Source organism: Ambystoma mexicanum, chromosome 6p (genome assembly GCF_040938575.1).
Source record: "Ambystoma mexicanum isolate Mex_15411 chromosome 6p, UKY_AmexF1_1, whole genome shotgun sequence".
Taxonomy (NCBI): Eukaryota; Metazoa; Chordata; class Amphibia; order Caudata; family Ambystomatidae; genus Ambystoma; species Ambystoma mexicanum.
The window spans coordinates 822298037-822325968 of record NC_090935.1 but is presented as its reverse complement, the minus strand read 5'-3'; the positions used below and the strand labels follow the sequence as shown (position 1 = coordinate 822325968).

The 27932-nt window shown below is 45.7% G+C and overlaps 1 protein-coding gene across 4 annotated transcripts in view; it reads right to left on the bottom strand.

Annotated features, from left to right (window-relative positions):
- Positions 1-27932, bottom strand: part of PAM (peptidylglycine alpha-amidating monooxygenase) — a 1287650-nt gene that overhangs the window by 484983 nt on the left and 774735 nt on the right. For all 4 annotated transcript variants that reach the window (XM_069625460.1, XM_069625461.1, XM_069625463.1 and 1 more), the window contains one exon: positions 10857-10931. In XM_069625460.1, the coding sequence (XP_069481561.1) occupies positions 10857-10931 (75 nt within the window). The remainder of the gene's footprint in view (positions 1-10856; positions 10932-27932) is intronic.

The following is a 27932-nucleotide window of genomic DNA, read 5'->3' as shown; positions in this document are numbered from 1 at the left end:
TGCTTTTGCTGCCCTTCAGCCATCCAGCTCAAGGTACAATCCTTGCTCCCAGCTTCTGTCTCCAAACTTCAACATCCTGCCTCAAAACTCTCAAACCTACTGAATGTGGCTTTTTTACCCCCCCGATTCCTTCCCAGAGCCTTTTGGGAGGATTTAGGGCTGGAGGTACAATCAAGCCTAAAACAGTGATGCACCACTTTCAAACCCTCGATCCCTATGTGCTGGTAATCCGTTAGAGTGTGTGGTTGCAGCAGGCAATACTATCAGGGAAAGGTGAGTTGAGAAAAAGCATTTTGAAATGTCCACAGTTTCATCCAGCGTTCTTGCTATGTGAATCTTACAGGAAACTGATAGGAACTCTTGATGTTGGTGTGGCCCTGCCGTGAGAGTGTCGAGGGAAGGGGGGGGGATGCAATGTGCCACAGTCAGTGCAGACTCGCTGAGCGAGCTATACAGATATGATGATAATTATGTGTTATTGAAGCAATCGAACCTGAGGGTAGGGGCTTACCAATCTGGTAATGCCCCGGGGGCGAAAGTTACAAGCCCGACCAAAGCCCCTTCTCACTTTCCATGGCAGCTAATCACAGCCAGCGAGGGACAATGCAGCAGAAGGTTAAGTGGGGAGGGTAAGCCTTCAATATCTGGAAAACTGGGGTGGGTAGCACACTTACCTGATTCCCCGCGAGGGAAGAAGTTCCAAGTCTCCTCATTGGCTGGGAGGCTGCCACTGCCCCCCCATCTCCGCCGGGTACTCTTTTTATATAGCGCTTAAGCCTAAACGCTTTACATAGAACATATATACATACAAGATCACCCAACTAGAGTTGGCACTCATTTATCGACCTCAGAAGGATGTAAGTAACTCAGAACTTGAGTAATCTTCTCCCCACTGCCTTGGTTTCCCCTGCTTTGGGCATCTTGCAGTCCTGCCTGTGTTAATTTGCCATTTCAAATATGGCCGCATTATTTTTTCACTTGACTCTGTGTGTTTCCTCCCACTCCCCTCCAACACTATTCTGAATTGTTGTCTGACCTATTTTGATAGTCGCTTGTTGTTCTTCTCCTCCTCCCTCTACCCACACCCCCCCCCATCTCTCGTTATTTCATGCACTACATCAATTGTCGTCAGGCATAGTAATGTTACTGCTGGTTTTGTCTCACTCTGCCTCCCCCCTTTTTTTCTCCTTAATTGTTTCTTGCACTATCAGAAATGTTGCCAGGCTGATAGTTATTTTTCACATTCTAAATTGTTTCAAGGACTTTGTAAGAATGTAATTGTATTCTCCCATGTTCCCTCCCTCCTTGAAGTGTTTTGAAACACATTGTGTATAAGCGCTATACAAATAAACAGTCAATCAATCAAAGGCTGAGTTAGCCGTATAGGGACTTGAACCTGCGACCTGCATATCACACACAGATTGCAGCAGTGAGCACTTAACCCGCTGAGCTATCTTACCAGCTAGATATGTTCAACGACTCTCTGAGCGAGTCCACAGAAATCTCCAGAGTGCCCCTGATGCCTGTACAGGGCTCCCCTGTTAAAATCAGAGGAAAAAGAATTATACGACACCAGTTTGTTTTCAGCCTCATAGCTTTACTCTTTTAAAAGGATAGTATCAGTGATCGTATCAGCTTCCTGAATTCATGAAAAACGGGCCTTTGAGGACATGGGAAATGTATGAAAACAGCTGCCCCCAGCCCAACTTGTGCCTCTTAGGAGATACAAAAAACAATTTTCCTTCAGAGGGTTTCCCCCTGCCTTTTGAAGGGGAAAAAGGAAGGGTGGCAAGGGATCCTCCCATGCCATCCCTTTGGTCCATCATACACTGGCATCAGGATGTACCCGGCCTCCTAGCTAACCCACTAAATTTCTTAGTACCCGGCAGGGGCCGTTGTCATAATATATACATTGAAAAAGGTTATTGCAGCCAGAGAACAATACATCAATGAGTGTGTAATTGTTAATGGATATACACAACTATGTGATACTCCGGACACTGCAGTGGAATTACAGAAGGAAATTACCACAAAGGTTGCAGAAGCATCTGATCAGAGATGATGTCATACCTGGACACTGACTTTGTGGTACACAGAAAAATCACTATCTTCTATATTCTACCGAAAATTGGTAAGAGCCTGACGAATTCACAGAGACGAAAATTATTTGGGATCAATTCTGTTTTACATGATTCTTTCTTGAAATCCCCTAGTTGAAAGCCGATCTCAAGGACAGTACACTCACTATAAATACCCTGAGAGGGTAAATGGAATTCTCAACAACTTAATCAAATGGCACACTGACAAAATGTCTTTCGAATTCAATAGACAAATGGCAATTGGGCAACCATGGCTCCTAGTGCGGCAAACGGATTTGTTGGATGTTTCAAGGAAATGCAAACGCAAATTATACATAATGATGTAGGCATATTGTGGAAAGGCAACGAGGCGTACGCAAGCGTTTTTTGTATCTTTTGTACCTGGCAAAATAAATTGAACTCATAACTCAAGTCCACCTACAACGTCCACACTCAGCATTAGCATTTCATGGACTTGACCATCCATAATGAAGGTATTGAACTATAGGGCTGAGGGTACATGAAGAGCACGGATTGCCTATTAAGATATAATAGATTCAGTCACAAGCATTTGTGAGACAAACGAAGAAAGGAGCACACGATAAGCAGGTTAGTGGACGTAGGAAATTTGCAAGAAGCCAATGACAACTTGGTATGCATGGCCAGATTCACTTATCTGTCTTCAATATTTAAAAAAAGCTATTTCTCTACAATAGACAGATATTGACCTGCACCAGCCTTGGATACAGAAACAACAAACTAATTGCAATCACACAACCGTAGTGTATCTCATCACATACCTACGGTACACTGGAAAACCATACACAACGTGTGCACTTGTTACTGTACAAGAGAGTTGCATTATAAATCGCGTTACCACAGCCCCTCAGATGGCGCAGATCATGCAGTTGGCCCATCTGCCAGAATCATTTAGATAGACAGTGATACAGTAGATCCAAGCCACACCCAGCAATGACTGCACAAGATCTCACACGAGCATAGAGCAGTTCATCTATCTTAAGGAAGGGACACAATGGCATCATACAAGCTAATCTGAAATCAGCCACCTCCCCTCTTCCCCCCAGGACCTTTCATTGTAGTGTTCGTGAGGGGTTATGGATCACAGGATTCGAGAAATATGCGTGGGACTTGACACCTGAATAGGTTACACTAACGAAAGTCGTTTATCGAAAAAGAAAAATATAGCCCTGCAAGTGCTACTATTAGAGTACAAGTGATAATTAGAGGTTTCTAAATGATATGACTACAGACAAAAAATACAGGAGCAGGGCGTCTATACATTTTAAATAGGAGACATTGTGAAATTCAATTTAATTTTAAGAAAAAACCAAGACAGTCTTGTAGGAGTTTCATGTGAGAGTAGAAGGGTTGAAAAGGCACATATTTCTATATCAGACTAGAAAGGAAAGGAGTGATTATTCCAGGTTGATTCGACTCACGCCATCTGCAGGAACTGAGTTCACCAAGCGAACTCCCAGGACAAGACAATGAGAGTGTGCCCAGCCACTCCTTACGGTGTGATGGGATAATGTTCTAGACACACATTCCATCTAGCTTTGAGTCCTCAATCTTCAGTGCAGAAACCTAGAGGCTTACCAGGGAGAAATCCAGTGCCAGTCCTACCTCAGACAGGACAGTGGAAATTGGGAGGGCCACATTCCTTCCCCTACCCATGTGCAAATTTGTATGTGGGCAGTACCCATGTGCATCACCCCATGCCTGTCACCCAAAATGCTTGCCAAGTGCTTTTTCTCTTTTCATAAAATTACCAAAATAAAGGGGAAGAGTGCTCACTAAAAATGGAAACATCAGCACACCACACCGCAGAAATAGGACACTCTACCAGACAACGGAGTCCGCAATGAGAGAACCAAAGGGCGGCACAGCGGATGGCACACACTATGCAAGGGTGTACAGGTTCCAAAAGGAGAGAAGTAACAAGCAAACCGCAGAGATACAGTACTTACGCGGCCACACCACACATGTCTCACCTAGAAAGGGAACTGGCACGACTCCCTAGACCGCCAAAGATACCAAGAAATAACTTACCTCAGGTGCGGGTAGGCCAGAGCCCCCTAACACGAACTGGAACACTATTGCCAATCTGCGAAAGCACCCCGCGGAGAAAAAGGGGAGGGCTTAAAGGCCATATAAAGATTTCCTTGTCTGTAACAACCTCTGATTGGGACAGATTGGTCATGGACAGAGATCCAATCAGGAGAAAGGGAGCGGTATAAGAATGACAACAGGAAACATGAAAGTGTGGGTGGTTCAGGTGAGGTCACAGGAGGTGACAGACCAAGAGACCAGCAGGAGGATGTTTGAAGCAGTGGATTGTGCAGGCACTTTTTGGAGCAGGTGAGGCATTGCTAAGTGATTGCAAGGGGTCCTGTGCTGTGAATTTGTGTGAAAGAGGGGCAAGTGTGTTTAAGAGAGGAAGTGTAGGGAGTCAATGTGAAGTGATTGTGCAAGGATGGCGTTTGAGTAGAGGTGTGTTGGAGGAGTAGTAGTGAGGAGGAGGGAGTAGCAGAGTGGAGGAGGGAGTCGGGGCGTTGTACAGAAAGGAATAACCTCAAAGGGTGGAGGTGAGGCTTAGAAGGAATGGGAGACATCAGAGGGACAGAGGAGGAAGATACAGAACGTATTTAAAGCAGGTTAAGCTGTGGGAGGAGAGTAGTGAGAGGAGAACATCAGGAAAAGAGGGAGAGGAGTACTTCAGCATGATAGAAAAGAGACCAAATCGTGCAGAGTTTCTAAGGCACAATCCCCTATTCATTTTAGATCATGAACTTATAGATAGTTTAGGGACAGACTAGGACGTTCCTGAGGGATTTTAGATAGAGAAAGCGTTCTCCTTTCGGTCTTCACTTGTAGCACTAGTAAGAACTCAGATGTAGTGTGGGGTCGTCCGTATATACTAAACTGGGGAGTAGGGACGTCTGGGAGAGGGAGGAATGGTGCTTTCAGACCAAAGAAAGAGGGACAGCCCTAGGGCTCAAAGAATTCATATATACATCTTTGAGCCATCTCTGAGCAGTGGAGTATTTATTGAGTCATAGTGATTTTCGTTTTTTCATTGCTTCTCCAAGGCCTGCAGGCAAATCTTGAGGAACGTATACATGTGTCACAAAACCATTTAAAAGCAGCAGGACTTGCACTAACAGCAGCTTTTTCAACAACTACCATTACATGTAATGGCTGGTGGGTTCAGCCGAAACTAGTGTACACAGGGATGTGGTTATGGGGTTTTTGTCATTTCCTTCATTTCTTCCCCCATCCTATTTTGTAGCTTGTAGAATGCCACAGAACGAAGCACAGAAGAGGTTGCAAGGCTGACATCATCTCATGCTCGCTTTGTCCAGTGTAGCATACCAGTGATTGAATGTTCCATCACAGAGTGCTCTCCCTTAAGGAAAGACTCTAAATCACAATCAGGACAAACACGTCGGGGAGGAAAACAGCTCTGATTAAATGAGGGGCAACATAGAACCTGCAGAGACTAGGGGAACTATATACATATGAGAGGTGTCCTATTGCTTTTGTGGACGTTAGACAGAACCAGTGTCTTTTGCAATCACGTAGACGACGGTTTATATTTTTGTAAGATGAGAGCTATGGCATAGGGTATTGGTAATGAAGGGATTTTAGTACATAACCATGATGTTAACAAAAGACTATAACTAATACACAGCGAGCATTGCATTTGCTCTGTACAAATAAAACACAACCAACACAACTCAATAAGGGATTTAGACAACAAAGGTGGGCAGGTTTTTTGTGTTGAATAGCTTTCGTGCAAGACGTGGAGGTTTCCTCCGCAGCTACAATGCTACAATCGATGTCCCCAACAGTCAACCCTGACCGACCCTGAGGGGAGTCGTGTACTGTTATGTTTTGCAAACATCTTCCCAAATTAATTTACATTGTTGGGAAATCTCTCAACCTCAGTGGCTTTCAAACGTTATGACTTTATTTCTGCATTGAACACAGTGCAAGCACCTTTCCTCTTTAGGGAGAGGTGCAGGCGCCCGCATGATTCTTGCATTGCTATCTCTGGGCCTTGCATGACCAGTCTGAACCGATGGTAGCATACTGAGAGATCATAGTTTCAGTTTCATTGTACTTATCTGGTTATTTTCATGTCAGTCCCCAGCTAATATTTTCATTCTGTAGAAAGGGATGGACGTTTTTAACACTGCAACCAGTGGCACTGGGATTTGCATGGGGCAGTGTGAGTAAGAATGGTCATTTACACACAGCAGGCATCTAAAAAGTGTGAGATATCCTTCTAGGCCTTGTGAGCCACTGTGGGCTGCTCTCCCAGCTCCTTTCCCACTGCCTAGTTCATTTGCCCAACTTCCCAAGCATGATTTTCGAGTATAGATTGGTTCGTTGGTGTTGAAGTTAGACAGGGACATACCCCAACCTCCATCAACATGTTCATGTTGCCTTTTAAATATAATTATTTTCTTGAGTTGCCCGTAGACATGATACTCTAACCTTCATATTTCTTCATAAGAAACATTTGGAAGTCAGGAAATACTTTTTTTTGTGTCATTGAGGAACTATGCAGAAGCATTTGCAATTTCTCCAGAATCATTTGCAGCATTTTTACAGAAGAACCAGCCATTTTACCAGCCTTTTAAAAAAATTGCACTTGGAAAAGTTATGGGCATCTACTGTCGAATCCTGTGTCTCAGGGAGTTCCAATATCCCAGAGCAAGCATTCATGATAAGGAGACAAGTGGATAGGAGCCTGTCTTCATATATTTAAGATGTGGGACACACGGACTGACACTATCAGTAGGTCCTGTAAATCTTTTGCACACCAGCTGGAAGTGCTATCCGGTATTCCTTCGGAGTGGCTCAGAGTCATTCTTTATTTCCTGGTACTTTTTGAATTTTCAGTTGTTTTTGAAGTGCTAGCAACCAGAAAAGGAATCTTAACCAAAGAACCCAAATCGCCCAAACAAATAAGAGGAGGCAGGAGGCCTTATACATCACCTGAGGGCCCAAGGCATCTCTGAGCCTGCAGAAATAGCTGCACAATGCAACAGGCTGAGTGACCACATCACATCAGGGCTGGTGCAGGGATTCATGTAATCTTAGGTAACGTACCATGTTGCCATCCTTCTTTGCAATGGGAGTCACAATTGCCACATACAGGCAAATCTAGATCCCCTTTGCTTCCTCTTAATGCTGTTCCGCTAGCCAGCTACCTTGAACTGCCAGTATGTAGAAGCAACCATGAATCCCCTGAAGATCCCTCAGGAATCTGCCCAGAGGCATGCCTGAAGAGTAGAATTGGAGGAGCGCAAGTGGAGAAGAGCAAAGGGGTTTAGGTAGATGTGCTATTCCTAAACTCCCACAACACCCCTCATTCAGCAATCTACAGCCACAGACGTGAATCTTCAGTTTTCACTGAGCTCAGCAGGTAATCACCCCGATTCCATAAATATGAGCTTGAGCTGAAGCACCGATTATATATATATGATATATATATATATTATATATATATATATATATATGCAGAGTTTGTGTCTTTTTTGCCACACCCTGTACCTTAAACTCCAGCCTCTGCTAATGGTTTAATGTCCAGGTTAGAAAACATTGATGAGGCGATGGTGGCACTCATCTAGTTGAGCGCCTTTGGTGGTGAAGGGGCCTTATCCATGTAGAGTCAGAATGTTCTTATCAGCCAAAAATAACCCCTAAAGACCTACTGACTGCGGGATGCGGCCCATAAGGGCTGGGTGTGTCATTTCCCCTTCGGCAACTAAGGGAAGAAGATTATGCGTGAGGATGTATAGAGATGTTTATGAGCTACATTCCAGATAGTCACATCCCTCCTCCTTCCCACAAATGACTAAGGGGTAGGCACCCCATTAGGTCTAATATGCTTGAGGGAATTGGTGAGAGAATCCCACCTCGAACAATCCACTGTATTGATTTATCAAACAGTCCTGTTCAGGGAATCACTGCTGTGAGATTTTCTTTCAGAATGCTTCAATTGAACCAACTTAAAAACCAAATCTATCTGGGTGAAGAATTCCTCGATGCCAACCTAGGCATCGCAGGTTTTTCACCGGCAGTAATTCAGGATGGCCAGTTATAAATGGGTTTTACAGGATGCAGATGCTGGCATATGGGGTTTCCACATCTAGTGAACTGCTATGATTGAAATACCACTTGAATACAGTTGCATACTGGAATTGGTAAATTGGTGTCTAATGGCTGCATTTGGTATAACCAGCAATCCCCCCCACACAACTGAACCCCCCCCCCCCCCGGACATATGTAAACCAATTACCAAAATACAATTGAATCCATTTGTAACTGATGCATTCGAATTCACACCAGAGCTGTCAAATATACCATTAGTTTCAGGAAAGCACTTTGTGAAATATATTTTCTAAAATGCTGTACTTTTTTCGGACAGCATACATATGTATGAATATATATGTATTTGAAGGCAGAGGGCAGATCTGCTGATGCCTTCTATGTTCAGATAACTGCTGTGCCATGATACAAGACGGCAAGGTGCCACCCAGAAGCAAGCGGTGATGCTTCACTGCCTGAGAAACAAAACTACAGCCAGGGAAGGGAGAAAGTGAGCAAAAGAGTTTCTATATCAGAAATAGCGCACCGTTTCAATAAACACCACAGCAAACACTATTTTAACTCAGTAAAATAAAAAATGGTCCCTGGGTGTAGCCTTGCACTGAGTGTATCCACCAGAGCAATTGCCCTGCCAGAGGAAGGAATTGATGGCACGGGGAAACGATTAGATGAAATCCCTGGGGCATTCCCGCTCTTAATATACCCCCTTACACACTGCAAAGAGAAAAAACGGGAATAAACACGACGTAGCCCTCGTTTTGTTCCAGGAACGCCGAAAATATAAACCTGACATTTAGAAATGCATCGCCAAATTCCCACAGCACTTCGCCCCAAAGGTTTTAAAGCCTTCACATAAGAAACACCAGGCAGGGAGGGAACCGCGCCTCGACGCAGCAGTTTCCATAGAAACAGCATGCTTACAATGGACGAGCAGAAGCCGCGGCCCAAGAGCAAACGCAGACGTCGTTCTTACGTGCGCCACACAAAAAAGACACCCCGTTTCTTTGACAACATCTGCAGAACATAATTGAATTGCTCTCTATGACGTGGCTTTGAAAGGACATTACTTGCTACAGGGTTTCAACTGAATTTAAAATATAGTTCGTGCTAACGTCATCTCCGGTGGCGTATGTCTGCATGTGAAAGTGGCACTGATGAGGATTGAAACCGTAGGACTTGCCACCATCAGTGTGTGTCAGGGGTGGCATTGTGCTGGACTCTCCATAGGGCAATGCGGCAATGCTGGAAGGGCTGGTCTGAAAGATCAGGGAGCCCGTTTTCTGTGCTAATGTGGGGGTAATGTTATGATATAGTGAGTTATGCAGTGGTCAACCAAACGTTATTGGCCAAAAGTGCTTTAAAATGCATAACTTCCCACGGTTTGTCCCACACAATGCTTTCAGGTACTACTCCAGCAAGTGGTTGTGAAAAGCCCCAACCTGTCATGTTAATGTGGGCAACTTTTCTTTGGTTCCTGGGACTGCACTAATCCAGTCCAATCATGTGAATGGACAATGGCAATAGGAGCCAGAAACAAGCGCAGCTACAAAGCGGATTTAAAGGAACAGCCTGCTGACAAGCATCCAATCAGGAAATCAAGCTCCCTTTCCACTGCACCATTCGGCCAAGGGGACTGTAAAACACTCAACAGCAGCAATGACTTCCTGATAGCCAGTGAAATAACAAAGGTTCCCTGATACAACTAAAATGTTTTGCTTCACACGATGATGCAATTGGGTTGAGCTTTTTAGTAGCAGCACTACTCCATTTGTGTTCTTCCTGATAGCCACTGGCAGATAGACGCCACCGGCTTTGGTCAGGATAATGGGTTCACATGGTCACTGTGAACGTGTCTTTGCACTTGGAAGGACCACTTAAAAAGAGGTTTCTCTATCTTAATGTGAGGTACACAAATCCTAAACTTCGATGATCTTACAGTCTGGGTTGATAGGTCATGATTCAAGCACTGGCTTCAGACATGGGAGCAGCCTGCACTTTGCAAATTTCAATCCTGCAGCAGGGATGACTCTGCATGCCACCCTTCTGAAGGCGACAAAATGGAGTACAATCAGTATGTTTAACACCTGGCGCTACAGCTCTTAGAACTGTGAGGAACCCAACATTCAGTGATATATTAGTACACAAATTATTATTATTATTATTCCAATAAAAACATTTACAAATGTTAGCAACCTGAATTAACATTAGGCTGCCATTTTCTACGCCACCAAACAAAGGTGAAACATGCTTCAAAGTCTTAAACCAGGAGGGGAATGGAGAGGCTTGATTAATTGCTGGTTAGAAGATGCCAAAATCACACAATGAGACAGTGGCGGGTGACCTGACTGCACAGTCACCGTGAAGCACACACAACGATGAGCATGCACACACTCAAAGGATACTCATGCAACTCTACTCAAGTGTGTGCAATGTCAGACACAATGGTCAGCTCATGCCCAGCACAGGGACGTTTCGCTCCGAGCCTGGCACACGTCAGCCAAAGGCACAGAACATACGCACTGGCACCAGAAGTTACACATGTAAACAAGAGAGGAATATGCTTTCTGCACAATGTCCAAATCTTTGCGGCAATAAATTGAAGCTACATGGATGACAAATAAACCCACAAACACATACCTTGGTCCAACACTTCTTCTTGCTCCCTTTTTGGCTGTTGAAGAGCAAACGAGTTTGTGACTGGATTCTTCATTTCTAAAGATGTACAAATAATGGAGAAACATATTCTTAGCACGTTTCATAAACAGAAGACTGCTATTAACAATGCAGAACATATCAAATATGATCATTCACTTCATATTCTGACAAAGCTGAACTGGAGGCTTCTTCACAAGATCACATCTGGGGAACTTTGAGCCACAAAATGGGAGGACCAGACAGAACCTGCTCATCTTCAAGACTATCAAGTTAAAGTACATGCTGCAGCCATTATGCTTCAATCAAAACCAAACGAAAAATAAATAACAGTGTTAATGTTAGTCATCTTGCTGTTGGTCTTATTGAGGGATCTTGTAATGTGCTCATTATCCCTATAGAAAGTGTATACTTTAGTTATCCAGTTTGCCGGTTATCTGCCGGATTATCACTGGGGGAATAACACAAATCTGTAATATATAAGCATCTACATGCCTATTTAGTGGAATAGACAGTGTGAGTTAACGAATGGGCTAACTTTGTTAGAAGAGTCTTAGAGACTAGCACAGGTCTTCCCCTCGAGCGCACTGAATCTTGTGCTGACCCACCCAAATCACAGGTTATTTAATACTGCATGCTACTGGTTTGTATACTACTCTGGGGCGGCACCCTTGAATACATAACAATAGCAATAACTCATTGTTGTTTCCTTCGAAAGTCATTGCATAGGATATACGTTGTATTTATTGGAATTAAGACACCATAATGAGCAATATCCAGGTAGCTTTGATTCCTTCACCCTAATAGGTTACATAGTGGAAGTCTTTTTGATATACGACAACATGGATGATATAAATAGCGATGACCAATAGGACTTGTATCACTTTTTAAATAAATAGAAGTGAGATAAAGGCGTAATGACAGCCTGTCTAATGCGCCTGAAAGCGATATGAATAGAATTTAGTCAATCTTCAATGTTTAACTTGGCTTTCAATAAATTAAATTGCTGCCAAACCTCCAGAACATGAAGTTGAAAAAGGTGTCCTTACACACAGTCCAGCTCAGGGAACTAATTATGCAACTTTGTAATGTGACAGCATCTTGACGCCCTCGGGTTTAGTGTGCTTAATAGATGTAAAAATTAAGAAATAAAAAATAATAAACATTACCATGGTTGCTGTGACTATTTAGGGAAATGTGTCAGAGAATAATCAATCAACATCTTCTATGCAAATAACTTCAGGCCAGCCCACATATTGATCACATGAACAATATTGATGTGGATAAATACAAGGAGAGGGGCAATTCATCAAAGAAGTAGTAGTCTTCAAGATCAAAAGGTAAGCAGGCACAGGCTGGGGTCTTACTGAACCCTTTTAAACCATGAAAGCAGAATTATTATCTGCTAACTCAATAGTACCCTGTTGTTCTTGACTATATTACAGTGAATCACTAAATTGAAGAAGTCTGCAAGTGACAGGGGAAGGATCCAAGTCCCCCATAAGGAAAATAAGAATAATACAGACACATTATAGAATTGACAGCTCAAAGACACTGATTGGGTAAGCTCTCTTGTTACGGTGGACCAATATGTGCCTTTACATCTATTTAAACATAAAGTGATGGGGATGTATTACCAAATAATCCATCACAGATTAATTTCCAGTATAAGAAGTGATCTAGGATGTCACTTTCAACAATGTGGAAATAAGACCATTATGATTTTCAGCATCAAACTTTGTTAGGAAAGGGTTCTTCTGCAGGATTACAGGTGTGGTAGGGACAAGGTGACAACACAGGGGTCAGATATCATACATCCACACATGGTGTATCTTAAGAAATGATCTGACTGTCATGATCCATGTGCCATATATGTATCTAAGGTAATTGGCGTATGCCTCTTTTGTTCCCCTTTTGGTACCCCAAATCATTCCACAATATCAGGAAAGGAAGCAATACATACGTGAACAGAAGTGACGTTTTATGCATGGCTAATAACTAGCGACTTGAAATTGTGCCCCCTACAGAGATATACATTTATATGCCTGATGTGGATATTTTTTTACATTAATGGATCAATGACATACTTTTACTGACATTTTTTTCTTGATGTTTTTTGTTTGTTTTTTACCTTTCTTTTGCAATATATTTTAGATTATTTTTTTTAGTTTTGTGATAATATTTGGAATTCTATAACAAAGTGATCGTCAGTCTTCCAGTTCTTATTTAGCAGTTTTGCTTCATTTACGGTAACAGTATTGTACACCCTGACGAAGATGAAGTGCTTGAAACACATGTAGGCGGCACAATGTCTCGACACAAAAAAAGAAACCGCGGAATTCAGCTTGTACGATGGTTTTTAAAATGTTAGATTTCGCTTTTGTAGCTTAAGTAGTATGGTAAAGCTCGGAGTTACTGACCCTCCGACACAGCTAACCAGCTATGCAATTTTATTGGCCTAGGGAGAAATGCCAATTAGGGAAAAGGCACTGCTGCATTAGACAGAAGAACTGTGAATACCCCTTTGCAGAGGACACTGTTTCTCTCTCAGAAATGTTTTACAATACGTTGCATTTTCTCAGCAGTAACATTTTAATTAGGTCACTCAATCCGCAAGGACATGCCAAGATGATTCCATTACATCTGTTGCGATACATTTTAAGAATAATCTGTTGCTGAAAGAGCACCTTTTGCAAAGTGGATGTTTATATGCATTTACTTGTACTCAATTAAACATTAATAACTGCATTGGGAGCGTCCTCAATACTGAAAAGAGCTGCTCTTTCTAGGACGAGTATACTCGACCTTTTTACATAAACTTCAATAATAGCCTGGCACTAAAGGGGTTAAAGCAGAACAGTAAACAGAAAAATAAGGCCCTCAAAAAGAAGTTGTTGGTTTTGTTACATAATTCATGATGCGGATGAAACAAGAGATCAGAAAAGAAGCCGCCATTTTCTGATAGCCACAACCTATGGGAATGTACATAGAAGCCGTACCTTGGACTGTAAACCAAATGCAATATTTGACAGTCGGATTCTTAGACTTAGCATAATAAAATGATGACTTGTTGAGGGTTGTCCTTGCAAATATCTTGTCTGAACGCACTACTATTGACATCGGACAAGTGGACAGTATTCCTAGAGAGGGGTCATTATTGGAGAATACATAAGGCAGTAAGTGAAGAGGTTTACATATTGGTGCTACGTACCAATGAATACTGGTGTAGGACTTAGTAACACGTAATGCCTTACAGGATGGCCTATTTGGTGTCAGAGATGCTGGACATTACAGAGGTGCTGCGAACAAGGACGTTATTTAAACTTGTTTGACAAGCATGTGACTGATCCCGGTCATACCATACGAAGAATACATTCCTACTAGGGAACACATTCTAGAGCATGGGAAAATGTAATAAATCCTAATACTCACAATTGCATAACAAAACATCAACTATACAATGGAACAACTAGGTCATTATTTGTACACTAAAACGAGGACGTGAAGCCCAGTGCTCGCATTAAAATTATGTTCTTTTATTTTTCTCACTCTTTAGCCGGCGTAATCTGACGGACACCAAAACTCCTACTCTGTGCCAACTGGAGAGTGAATTTTCAACCGCAAAACTTAAAAGTATTAAGTCGACAGCAGGACTGGAAGATGGTGGAGGTAAGATTGTATTGATCTAGTTGGGTATTTACTGCAAGAAGTGTGATAATTCAACCACTTGTAAATTTGAACTATGTTCAAAAGGCATGCAAAGTTTCCCTGTGACCAATCGAGAGGCATTTTTCTGAGCCAGGTTGTTCTTTTCCCCATAATGGGAGTTCATAATTCATTACATATTGACCTGGCTGGATTCGTCTACCCTTAAGCCACAATGGCTTTCTTTTCCCTGTAAAAAGGACAGTCTTTAGAGTTGGTACGGCCTCAAAAGCCATTCTGAAAGCTAATAGACAACTATACAAAACAGCAAAGATTTGTTTTTTTCGAGTACTGTTTTAAATACATTTTGCTAGATTCTGCCATGAAGAGCAGAGAGAAAACTCTGAAATACAGAAATACTGCAAAAAAGCTCCAGAGTTCTTTCAGTGAACTAATTAATTTGCACCAAAATATGAAATATAGGTTCAAGAAACACAATCATTTGAGGGAGAATGACCACTGAAAATTGACAGTAAAAGCGGAGGGACATGAATCTTCAAGTAACAACACGATTCTACTCTGCAAAAAGACATGTGTATCACTCAAATACAGATATTCAAATGCTCCAAGACCGGGGCTCTTTGGGACCACACAGTAACACAGGCTTTCTGTGCTTCGCCACCACAGGAAACCTTAATAATTACCTAAATAGATAAATAAGTACATCTAGGGGTCTGGAGAAAAGCCAAGTAGTTCAGTTCCAGACAAGCAGGAGCAGAGGGCTTGCTGCCAGTGCTAGTTCGAATTATACGTTTGTGAATTGATGGTCTGTACTACTTTACTTCCTCAGATGAAGTCAAGCGAGAGAGAGGAGATAACTGGGGTTCACGCTAATATTGCCCATCGATTTATGAAATGAAAAATCGGTGTGGTAGACTGATCATCTTCAGAAGCTGCACAAAGAACAGGCACAGGGTAGAAAGCATCAGGCCCCTGTGAGCTGCAGTCAGACAGAGTCCTCCTGGAGCTCGCCATCTGTTAAGAAGCTGTCATCCAAACACAATCTCAAAATTAAATACAGATACTTTCACAGACAAAAGGAGCATCTTGCAGGAAACAAATCATTTTTTAAACCCCCCCACCCCCCACAGCTGGGAGATACAGTTGGGAAATAGCCCTGCTCTTGGGCAGACTGAAAAAGTTCTCAACTCTGCCTTCACTTAAGCAAGTTTATAGACACAGACCGCAGAATTAGAATATCACATCTCAGCTCTTATGGGCAGGCAAAACAAATACATTGGTCAGGCCCTTATAGATAAAATATATTGCCCTCTTCCTATTGGGCAAACACTTCCTAGACTAAAAATTCAAACCGCCATTTTGTGACATCACCCTATGATCAGCAGAAATACAGGCTTCAACTAGACCTTGTTTGCTTGGAGACAAACCGAGATGGACACAGGGCATGGGAGGTCATTTTACACTAAACAATGTTCTTACTGCACTCTGATGGGTTCTCCCGTCCTTACTATCTCTTCCCTTGATTTTGTGCCATGTCTTGGTGTGTTCTGGGAAAAACCCACATTCATGGGAACATTCTTCTCTCGTATTTCAAGCATGGCTTAGACTCTGAGCTACCATCTGGGCTCTGCCCAGATCTGTATTGAATTAATTCAGCATTTTACATTCTACTGGAAATGGAAGCACTCATGTATTAGTACAGCGTACTGTAGCTCCATTGTAACAAAGATGGCTCCCAGCTACTCTGCATTTCTATGTTAGTGAGCTATATTTGCGTACTATTAGTGTTGCATTCAGCATATATATTGCTTATGTTATGTTCTTGAATGGTCTGTTAATGTAATATTCTTCATGTCTAAATGCATTTTTGACCTAGTGTCTGTTTCTTCATGGTGAGTGCATATGTATATTTCCATGCGCTGTGCGGTCATTCTCGCCATCTTCCGCTCACATATTTATAATTTGCTGCACCTGCTTAGCAATGGGCGATATGGCTGTACCGGGGGAGGGGCAAGATCTATAGGTGACATGTTCATCTGTCCATCACTAGGGGATAAGGGCAATACATCTGTCCCTCAACAGAAAAGTGGCCAAAGAAATTGCTTGGTGGCATACAAAGATGGCATCACGCTCAGCAGGAATGACTGGCTGCCATATGTGGAGATCAAACCTAAGGAACAAGTTACTTACCTGTAACTGTTGTTCTCCAGCATGGGTCTGGCATGGATTCACATGCTCATGAATATTCCCCGTCGTCAGGCTGGGAATCCTCGGTAAAGAAAAAATCAGTATCAGTTTCGTTTCTGATCTGTCTTTCGTAGTAGTAACCAATCACTGATCTCTGCGTCATACTGACCACAGCCAATGACTGCCCTCTACCTAAGCCCCGCCTCTGGCAGCCATCTTCAGATTTGGTAGCACGTGAAGTGGCAGTATGACCAAGTGAAGAGCCGCAGCGGGGTAGGCGGGAGGGTTCACATGTGAATCCATGCCAGACCCATGCTGGAGAACAACAGTTACACGTAAGTAACTTGTTCCTTCTCCAGCATGGGGTCTGGCATGGATTCACATGCTCATGAATAAAGAATACATAGCAGTACACACATGCACAACCACGGGAGGTGGCAAAGGCTCAACATTAAGCATTACATCAAACTCAACATTAAGCAATTCTTACCTCCTCACCAGGCTCACCTTAGGCGAACAGATTGCGCAGCACTGCTTGGCCGACCCTGGACTCCTCCCTGGAATCCCGATCGACGCAGTAGAATTTCGTGAAGGTGTGCATCGACCTCCACATAGCAGCCCTGCAGATGTCCAGCAAGGGCACACCAGATAGGAACGCCGTGGGAGCTGCGATCGCTCTGGTGGAATGGGCTCTCGGACGGCCAGGCAGCGGTCGGTTTGCCAACCGATGACAGTACATGATACAGCGGGAGAGCCATCTGGAAATGGAGGCCTTTGAGAGAGCTTTCCCCTGATTGACAGGTCCAAATTTCACAAAAAGTTGTGACGTCTTCCGAAAACACTTCGTGCGGTCCACGTAAAACTTCAGCGCTCTAGCCACATCCAGCGAGTGCAAAGTCCTTTCGGCCGGCGACGAAGGCGACGGGAAGAAAACAGGCAACACCAAGGGTTCGTTGAGGTGGAAGTCCGATGGCACCTTGGGCATGAAGGAGGGGTGCGTCCTGAGCACTACCCTCGTGTCGTGAAAAGTCAAGTACGGGGGCTTGCAGGAAAGGGCCTGGATCTCTCCCACTCTTCGTGCGGAGGTGATGGCCACAAGAAACGCTGTTTTCCACAACAAGAACTTCAACGGAGCCGAGTGCAGAGGCTCGAACGGAGGTCCCATGAGCTTGGTCAGCACCATGTTGGGCTCCCACGCCGGGGCCGTAGCCTTCACCGGCGGGAACGATCTGAACAGTCCCTTCATGAATTCTTTCACCAGACGATGAGACCACAAAGACGTCCGCCCCGTGGTTCTGGTGTATCGGGAGATCGCAGCAAGATGAATCTTGATGGACGCGTGCGCCAGTCCAGCCTTGGCCAGCGTCAGAAGGTACGGCAGTACCTGGGGAGCCGTAATCCGTAGAGGGTTAATCTTCTGTGCGTGGCACCAGACAGAGAACCTCTTCCATTTGTGTCCATAGCATTTAAGAGTGGAGGACGCCCTGGCCTTTGCAAGAACCTCTCTGCAGTCGGCCGGTATGTCGTATCCTCCAAACTCTAACGCTGCAGGAGCCAGGCCTACAAGTTCAGGGACTTCGGGTCGTGATGGAGGATGGCGCCTCCTTCCCTGGAGAGAAGATCCGCGTCCACTGGCAGCTTGATTGACGGGGACGCTGACAAGTCCAGAAGGTCCGGGAACCATATCTGCCTCGGCCACGCAGGTGCGACGAGGATCATCCTGCACCGTGACCTCTTGAGCTGGTTGATGAGCCGGATCAGCAATGGCAATGGAGGGAACGCGTATAGAAACAGGCCCTCCCAGGGGAACGAGAAAGCATCGCCCATGCTCCTCGGCTGGGGAAACCTGCTGGCGAACCTCCGGCACTTGGAGTTCGCCGCCGTCACCAACAGATCGATCTGGGGTGTGCCCCACCGTCGGAAGAGGCGGTCCACTAGATCCTGCCGTAGTTCCCACTTGTGGCACGAGCGCAGCTCTCTTTGAGCGAGTCGGCGATGGTGTTTTTTATCCCTGCCAGATGAAACGGCACCAGAAACATCCCTTGGGTGACGGCCCAATGCCACAGATCCTGCGCCTCCTTAGACAGGGCTGGGGATCTGGTACCGCCCTGCTTCCTGATGTAGAACATGGTGGTGGTGTGGTCGGTGAAGATCCTCACCACCTTGCCCTTGAGGGACGGAAGAAAGGACCTGAGGACCCAAAACAATGCACGGAGCTCCAGGACGTTGATATGGAGGGACTTCTCCGTCGGAAGCCAAAGGCCTCTCAGGTGCAGATTTTCGGTGTGCGCTCCCCACCCTTCCGGGGAGGCATCCGTGGTCACTGTCTCCTGGTGGCTGGGGGTCTGGAAGTCCATGCCTGCCGTCAGATGCGCACGGGTGCCTCACCACCGGATCGCTCGTCGGAAACTCTCATCGAGTGTGATCCTCTCCTCGAAGCTGCCCGTCGTCTGGATCCAGCACGCGTCCAGGAACTCCTGCAGCGGGCGCATCCGGAGCCTGCACAGGCGGATGAGATAAATGCAAGAAGACATCATTCGGAGGAGGGACTTGATGGACCTCACCCTGGCCGCGTCCGCAACCAGCATCCGCTGCACCTTGCCCAAGATGGCCCTCGTCCTTTCCTCCGACGGAGAGGCCAGAAGCGACACTGTGTCGAGCTTCGCTCCCAGAAACAGTGCGTCTTGAGCGGGCACCAGGTGGGACTTGGCGTAGTTTATGGAGAATCCCAGGTCCGTGAGCAGTTGGACGGTGCTTTGTGCTCCACGGCCAGCTCCATCGTCTTTGCTCGGATGAGCAAGTCGTCCAGGTAGGGGTAGACGTGGATCCCCTCTCGGCGCCGCCACCGGTGCGAGGCACTTGGTGAACACCCTGGGTGCCGACCTCAATCCGAAGGGAAGGGCTCTGAACTGGTAGTGACGCCCTTGGACCACGAACCTGAGAAACTTTCGGTGTCCCTTTAGGATGGGAATATGGAAGTAGGCATCCTCCAAATCCAACGACGACAGGAAATCGCCCTCCTCCAGTTGACCCAGGACGTGTTGCAAGGTGACCATCCGGAACTTCTGCGCCTTGATGAATTTGTTCAGTCGTCATAGGTCCAGGATGGGACGCCATCCTCCCGTCTTCTTCTTCACGAGGAAGTATCTTGAGTAAACTCCGGAGCCCCGAAGCCTCTTTGGACGAGCTCGATGGTGCCCTTCTTGAGCATCACCTTTACCTCCAAGAGAAGTTGAGGGATGTGATGTTCTTTCCTGGCCACAGGGGGGACGCACGGGCACCTCTTTAGAAACTCGAGCGCGTGACCCTGAGCTAGGGCGTCCAGCACCCAACGGTCGGTGGAGATGGACTCCCACACGCTGACGAAGCTCGCCAGCCGGCCTCCCACCGGGGTGCTTCGGTGGGGGCCCGACCCCACGGCCGGTTCAGTCCTGCTTCGATGAGGCTTTGCCGCCTTGCCCTCCTTGGCGACGACGGCGGGGTCCGCCTGACTTGCCTCGTCCCCTGTAAGCTTCCTGTGACGATGAACGGGCCGCTTGACGGTAGGTGGAAAATCCGCCGCTGGAACCTTTGGAGGCACCCTGTTTGCCTCCGCCGCTCCGAAAGGGCGGCCGCCGTTGCTGGAGAACCCCAAGAGCCCGGGCCGTCTCTGTGTCCGCCTTGATGGCTTGAAGGGAATTGTCCACTGTTTTCCCAAACAGGTTGTTTCCGTTGAACGGCATGTCCAAGACTCTGGTCTGCACGTCCTGACGGAAGTCAGTAGCCTTGAGCCATCCACGCCGCCTAAGGCACACGCCGTTGCCCAACTGGCGAAATCCAGTGTCAGCGATGTCCGTCGCAATTGTAATGGCGTGGTCCGACGGCACCTCTCCTTCCTGCAAGATCTCTAGGGTTTCCGCCCTCTTGTCGTCTGGTAGGAAGTCCAGCAGGGGGGCCAGTTTGTACCACAACTCCCTGTCGTAGCGGGCTACGATAGCCAAGGCGTTGGCCGCCTTAATCATCATCGCTGCCGACGAGATGACTCTGCGTCCCATCGTGTCTAATTTCTTTCCCTCGCCGTCCGGCGGGGAGGTTGACGTATAGGCCGCGCTCCCCCCGCTTTCTTCCTGGCCGCCGCGGAGACGACCGAGTTCTGGGGTCGGCTGTGCCCGAAGGCACAAGGGGGCCGCGCCCGGATGGGTTCTTGAGGAGGGCGAGGCCCTCATCCCAAATATCGTCTAGTAGAGGTACAGCGAGGACCGTCTTCCTCTTGGTATTGCGCCGTTGATAAAGGAAACCTACCTCCTTCTTCTCTTCTGGGCAGAGCTGGAAAAGCTTGGATGCCCTGGCGATCATGGAGTGAAACGATCCAATCTCGTCGGGCGGGGAAGCCCGGGTGGGAGGTGACGACGGGAGATCCTCGTCGTAAACCTCGTCGTCTGTACCCGTCGCAGCCGTGTCAGTCCCCGTATCATCCCCACGTGTCGTGGACGGGGAGGAGGGCTGAACAGGGCGCGATGGCTGAAAAGGAGGTGGAGGATGAATCCTTCTTCTCTTAGGGGAGGGCTCCCAGAAGGGCCTGGCTCTGGGTCCCCCGTCAGGAGCGGTTCCTCCGTTGGTGGTAACGACAGTCTCGTCCTTATCTCCGAGCATAAGGACTGTATAGCCAACAAAATGGCCGCCGAGTTGTCTTGCGGCACTGGCTGAGGGAGATCCGACGGGCGATCAGGAGCCCCGTCGGCATCCTCGGTGCCCTCGTCGTCTTCCACGTCGGGGTCCCCCCCGACAGGATGGCCTTCTTCCACGCCAGAGCCGTGGCCTAGGACTTCGATCAGCTCCTCCTCAGAGGTTGAGGCCGAGTCCACGACAACCTCCTGTCCCCCTTTTTCTTCTCCGTCAGAGGTTTCACGGGGGTCCTGTCGATGGGCACGAAAGAGGACTCCCTCCGCGGTGGCGGGGAGATTCTGGGCCCCGGGGTCGCCACCACTGGTGTAGCCTCCACAGGCTGAGCCAGGGCCGCCGCGACAGTCTCGATAGAGGCCTTGGCCGGATGGATCAAGGCTTTCACCACCTTAGGTGCGCTCACCGCCTTCTCCTTGGGGGGAGGGTCACCACCTCGCTCCCCTTCCGATGGGGCCTTAGGGCACGACCGGGGTCTCTCCAGGAGTTTCGCCGGGTGCTCGGCCTTCCTCTTACCAGAGCCAGAGCGTTGGCTCGTGGTTGATGGCGCCGGGGAGGATGCGCTCTGCCTGGCGCCCGTAGAGCCCGACCGTTCGGCGCTCCCGGTGCCAGCGGACTCGCGGTGCTTGGCCTTCTGTTGGACCCCCGTCGCCGGGGCGCACTCAAAGGTCTTAGAAGACCGCTCGGACTTCTTCTTTTTCTTCTTCTCGCCTGACGGGCTCTTTCCTTCCAGCTAGTTGGCGAGACGTTGATGGCGGTCCTTCATGGTCCGCTCCGACATATTGCCGCAAAACGCACAGTCCTTCTCCACGTGCGTCTTGTCCTCATGTAGGCAGTTAAGGCAAAGGGAGTGTTTGTCCTCCTTGAAGACATTCTGAAGCTGGCATCCAGGGCAGACCCTGAACAGCTTTCCGGGCGTCGAGCTTCCCTTCTCCTGGGCCATGTCCGAGATGGGCCTGAGAAACTTCTGGAGTCCTCCAAAAGCGTGGCTCGACGAAATCTTCACCCTTGAGGGGCGTAGACGAATCCGACACGGGTCCCCGTTGATCGGATGAAGAAACGGTGGAGCTTGAGGCTCTTTTGACCGAAAAAGAGAAATTTTTCTGAGAAAAAACGTGAAAAAATAGCACTAACGCTCGAGAGCAATAGCACGAGGATCCCAACACTTGAACGTGCGGTAAAAATCTGAAGATAGCTGCCAGAGGTGGGGCTTAGGTAGAGGGCAGTCATTGGCTGTGGTCAGTATGACGCAGAGATCAGTGATTGGTTACTACTACGAAAGACAGATCAGAAACAAAACTGATACTGATTTTTTCTTTACTGAGGATTCCCAGCCTGACGACGGGGAATATTCATGAGCATGTGAATCCATGCCAGACCCCATGCTGGAGAATGGCATTTCAATCAAGATGCACCAATACATTGAGAAATCAAAGACGTCCAGGGATGTGCAACACAAGATAGAATGAAGCACTAAATCTAACCACACTGCAGAAATATGTAGAGCTTATCAAATACGATGATTATTATTTTCTTTTAATTAAATTTTTGGTTGAAACATAATCAACCTTGAATTAATATACACAGAAAATAAATCAATACACGTCATATTAAAACATCCTGAAATCTTTAAGAAGACTCTTAGTCCGTATTGTGTTTCACCGAAAACGAAGGAAGCTCAACCGAGTACCTCTATCTGGGTAAATGCTAAGAAATGGTGCTAACTTACACAGATCTTTATGTTTACCGTGCAGGTGTTAAAGGGAACTATAAGTGTGCAGGGTTTCCTGCATTTTAATCCAGTCCCAACAAAACAGTCTAGATTTTACTTTCATATGGTTGTTGTTACAGAGTTCCTCGTTTGTGCTTCCTATGTCCTCCAAAATACCTCTGCACAATTTATAGATTTCCTTCAAGTGCACCACTCCCTGATTTATATAGATCTTATTAGATCCACAAATGGGGAGTTCCCAGGTATTATGCCCTCACAGTGTCGAGAGGGGAGATTCTTTTTTACCATTGCACAGACCATTGCCAAAACATCTGAATGCAATCTGCTGGTCCTGAAAGGAATGTATCCATATGAAATGAATCGAGGTACCACAGTGATGCACAGCTTAAGCTATACAATATCAAGTGACAGGACAAACGTATGAATTAAAATACGTTAATTCTAGAGAGGAGATGGGAGAAAATGGGAGAAAATCATCAGTACATGCTCACCACTTCCAGAATACCCCCTCTTGCTTCAAATCTAAGCAATAAACAATGCTAAAACTACAACACAGCATTCTTCTCAAGTATTACACTTCTTGGCCTCCAGCACTACCCACAAAAAATAACTCTCCCACCCAACACAGCCACACCCATTAATCTACCTCCATTCCATAAGAAAAAGGTACCATCCATTCCCGTTCAGTACAAAATGATGTATTTTATATGATACAACATAAAAGCTGTGTAACAAATTCAGGATCAAATAAAACAAAAAAAGAAAAGAAAGAAAATTAAATTTAAAAAAAACAGAATCAAAATCTTGAGTATTTACAACCAGAACACGTAGGTGCGGGTAAATACACCACTTTACCCCCCAAAATTGGCAGATTTACTGCAGCCGACTTACCGCTCATAGCAAATCCACCAAAAAAGCTATGGAGTCCTGTGGAGGAATTACACCACCTTTACCCCACTTGAAATTCTGTGGTAAATTTGTGGCAGTATTGAGTTTTTCATGAATTCCACAGAAATACCATTAAATTACTGCTACACTCGTAATGAGGCTCTTTTTCTGCTTGATAATAAATACTATAGGCTAGCTTTAAACATACCCATGTCCTTCCCCCTTTTGGCAGACTTCTTGATTTGGGGCTATTTCACCTAATGTCTCTCTAAAATACTGGGCATTAGCTTTGAAACAATCCTCTGCAAAGCTGATATGAACATGCTTAACCATCAATAAGAACATTATTGGTTGTATGCAATGAAAAAAGCCTCTTGCTATCAATAATGGAATTCTAAAATAAAATGAAACTTAATCTGAGGTCGACCTAGAAGGGGTAGAATAATTTAAAGCAGGAAGAGTTTCCACTTCATTTAGGCCACACATTAATTTCATAAAATTAAGAAAACATGGCAATGAAACATCCTTGCCACAATCCGAGCACTCTTATCTGAACGTGGGTTCATGATACGATTACCAGCGTTTACTTGATTTTATCCAAAGAAAACAAAAATAAATATCCAAAGAGGCCAAATATATTTCCTCGACGCGTTTCCAAAAGAGCAGTTATATTTACTTTACTACACATACACTTCATAGCATAAGACTCCAAACCCACCCACATGCCCATGCACGTTGGTAATGTTAAGACGTCCGGCATGAAATGAGTAAGGTGCCTCCATTGTTTTGTAATAGCGACAGTATTTAAGTACCCCATAAGATCTAGTGGGAGACTTTGGTAGGTAAGCTCTTTCTATATTCGTATTCCTTCACTCAGTTTCCTGATTATTATTTATTAAATCCAGAAAAAACGATTTATTTTTATTGGTCTACTGTTAGAAGACATTTGGCAGCCCGAACCACGATTCAAAGCCCACAATCTTCTGTTTGCCAATTATGTCTTAGCCATGGAATTCGATACTGTTGCACTCCACATGAGGCCATTTTAGATGCTTTGGGTTCAAATAGCCAAACCCAAACTGCTGGCCACCGGTCGCCTGGCTAAAAGATTACATAGTTATTGTACACTGTGAGAAACCAAGGGGTGTCTCACCTGCTAGTCCCCAGGGATCTCTGTCTCAGGTGGCCAGGACATGGCCATCGCCTTTGGATACAGACCCTGGGGGTGGACCATTGCGGGTGGATCACCTGGGTGAAGGGTCTTCAGGGAGTGGGACTGACACAGCCTATGGTGAAATGTGGTATTCCCCCTTTCCCAGATGTCCCCAACCCCCCCCACCTTTGCACACAAACACTGGACCAAGAAAGAGGATGACAGAGTAACAATGCTAACTCTTACACATCGCATTGGATATGTCCCACTAATTGGGTCAGGCAAAGTCAGGCACTTGACTCTAAGTGTATACATCCGATACCAATTAGCTCTCCTCACACGGATAAAGGCAGAACATGGAGACCTTCTGAGCAAAGGGTAACACAAGTAAGAGCAGAACTTCTGGGACAAAGGCGAATCTACTGGAGCAGAGCAACGGACCGAGGTACGAGAGCTACAGGTAGAGAACCCCAGGAGTTCCCTGCAGGAGGTCGTTGCCTCCAAAAGGCTGCAAAAGATATGTGGAGAAGGCCGAATCCCAAACAAGAAGGCTGCATTGTGTTTCTAGGACGCCAGCGACCCTCCAAGGTGAAAGGCAGAGGTGGGGAGGTGAGGCCAAGCCTGTGGTACTAACCTTGACTCGTAAACCGGAAGACAGTAAAAGACAAGAAAGAAACGCACAAAGCTGGTGAATTGGCAAGCGATGTAAGAGACCAGATGTGTGCTTAAGAAAGATTGAAGTGGCAACATTATATCGCAAAATTGAAGGGCGCACACGTGTGGATGAGATGCAAAGAAAGGCAGACCTGTGAATTAACTTTGAAATAACAATATCTTTAAAGTCAGCAATAATGATTAACAGAGTGGTCCGGCGAAAAGAATTAGCACACTCAAAAGTCTCTGTGAAAGGTGAAAAGGTTGGTGCCTAATATAGTGAACTGCCCAGACCAGAAAGCACTGGGGTAAATAACATAGGAATGTCAGTTGAAAGCTGGAAAGTCAAAGTGGTCCTGCGGAAGTCTGTAGAAAAAAGCCACGCACATTCAAAAGTCTTTGACATCAGGAAACAGGACTAGCCCGACTGAGGGAGACCGGAAGTATAATAAGTTAGGGGAAAGGAACCCCTCAAGGATTTGAGTTAAGCTTGGGGAAGGGAACCCCTGCAAGTAAACTTTTGCTGTGAAAGGTCTGAGCCTGACAGAGGGGGAACGACGTGAACTTTTTGATTGAACTATGTTTTGGAAATTGGAAAGTAAGCTTTAACGTGGAAGGCCAGGCAGGCCTCGATCTACGTTTTGAACTGCCTTTGTGTTAAGAGCCTGAGCGTGTCGGCTTGTCTACAGGGACCGCCTTACTCCCTGCTGTCCAACATGGGAAGGAGAGCGGACTCAGCCACATTTATTCTTTATATTTGAACACTGACTTTCCTTTACATATATATTCCTTTTCACACTTGTAATAGATATAGGGCAGGGATTAGGTTTATGTTAGTATAGGCCATTTTGATTTGACGGACACAACTATGATTGTTTTGTTTATTATTTGATGGTTGAGATTACTCCCATCCTAGCTATATGACAAAGTAGGTGTTTCTCCAAACCCATTTGAACTTCAATAAAGGTTTTGCAAATTGTACCTTTTGAGTCAGTGTAATACTTGTTGTACAATGCCGCCCTTACAGCACCCATTTCTAAAAGACTACTGCATCTACAAATTGAATTGTGAGTTTCTAGCATTTGGTGTAAACATATTTTGAACTATTTGTAGATGTTCGGCGTCAGCATACTCCCGGATGCCTGCCCCATATCTAGCAGTAGCAACTGTCTTTGCCATCTAGATTTTCATCATCTGCCACAGGGGATGGTGGTGCATGCTGCAAGCCTGAACATCCTAATATTAACCTGGATAATTTTTGTTGGTTGCTTATTGATATGGTCATGGCAAGTTATTGGCTATAAGACTCAGGCAGAGATAGGCAAGGGGATTTCTTCTACTTTTATAATGTTCCAATATATTCCTTTGCTAGCAATTTTAGGTGTAAAATCTGCCATTATGGTAGATTCCCTCTGCACTGACCATCAAAGCCATGCTCAGACATGAAACTTGTGTAGGCATTTAATCGTTTCTGCAAGGCAAGTTGTGCCCTAGCAGTTGAAACTCAGTCAAACCCATACGGTAATGTTGGAATATGCCTAGTGCCCACCTCTAGCACCTCAGCAGTCCCCACTGGCTTCGAGTCTACGGCCACCTAATGTGAACACCGCCTCCCAGACTCGTGGGTCTATCTGGCCAGGTGTTTTGCCACAGGCCTCTAGAGTGAATGTTGCCTGCCAAGCCCTTGTACAAAGGAGAATAATAGACCAATGGACTCAAACTGACTGCTGTAGTAAGGATTCATTAGTGCCCATTGGAGCAGTCCTGGATTGTAAGGAAAAGGGTTTCATCCCAAACATAGTTGGCCCACAGCAAACTTCTCCATTGGCATTGCTACTCGATCTCTGCACACAAAGAAGTTAATCAGCCTACAATTCTGAACACTTAACTGAAGAGAGCACTTTCACGGAACGTACAACTAAAATAGTCACAAATGCCAAAAATAAAGGACATGGACACATATGATTTCATAATGGATCAGAGAAATTTCATTGTAACTAACACCCGGAAAATCGAAGGAAAAGAGTCTAAAGAAGCCTTGCGCAACAAGGTTCTAGCCTGGTTGCGTCCGAGAACTGGTCCAGGGGTGGTTAGACGCACCGACTTAATTATTATTCGCAGG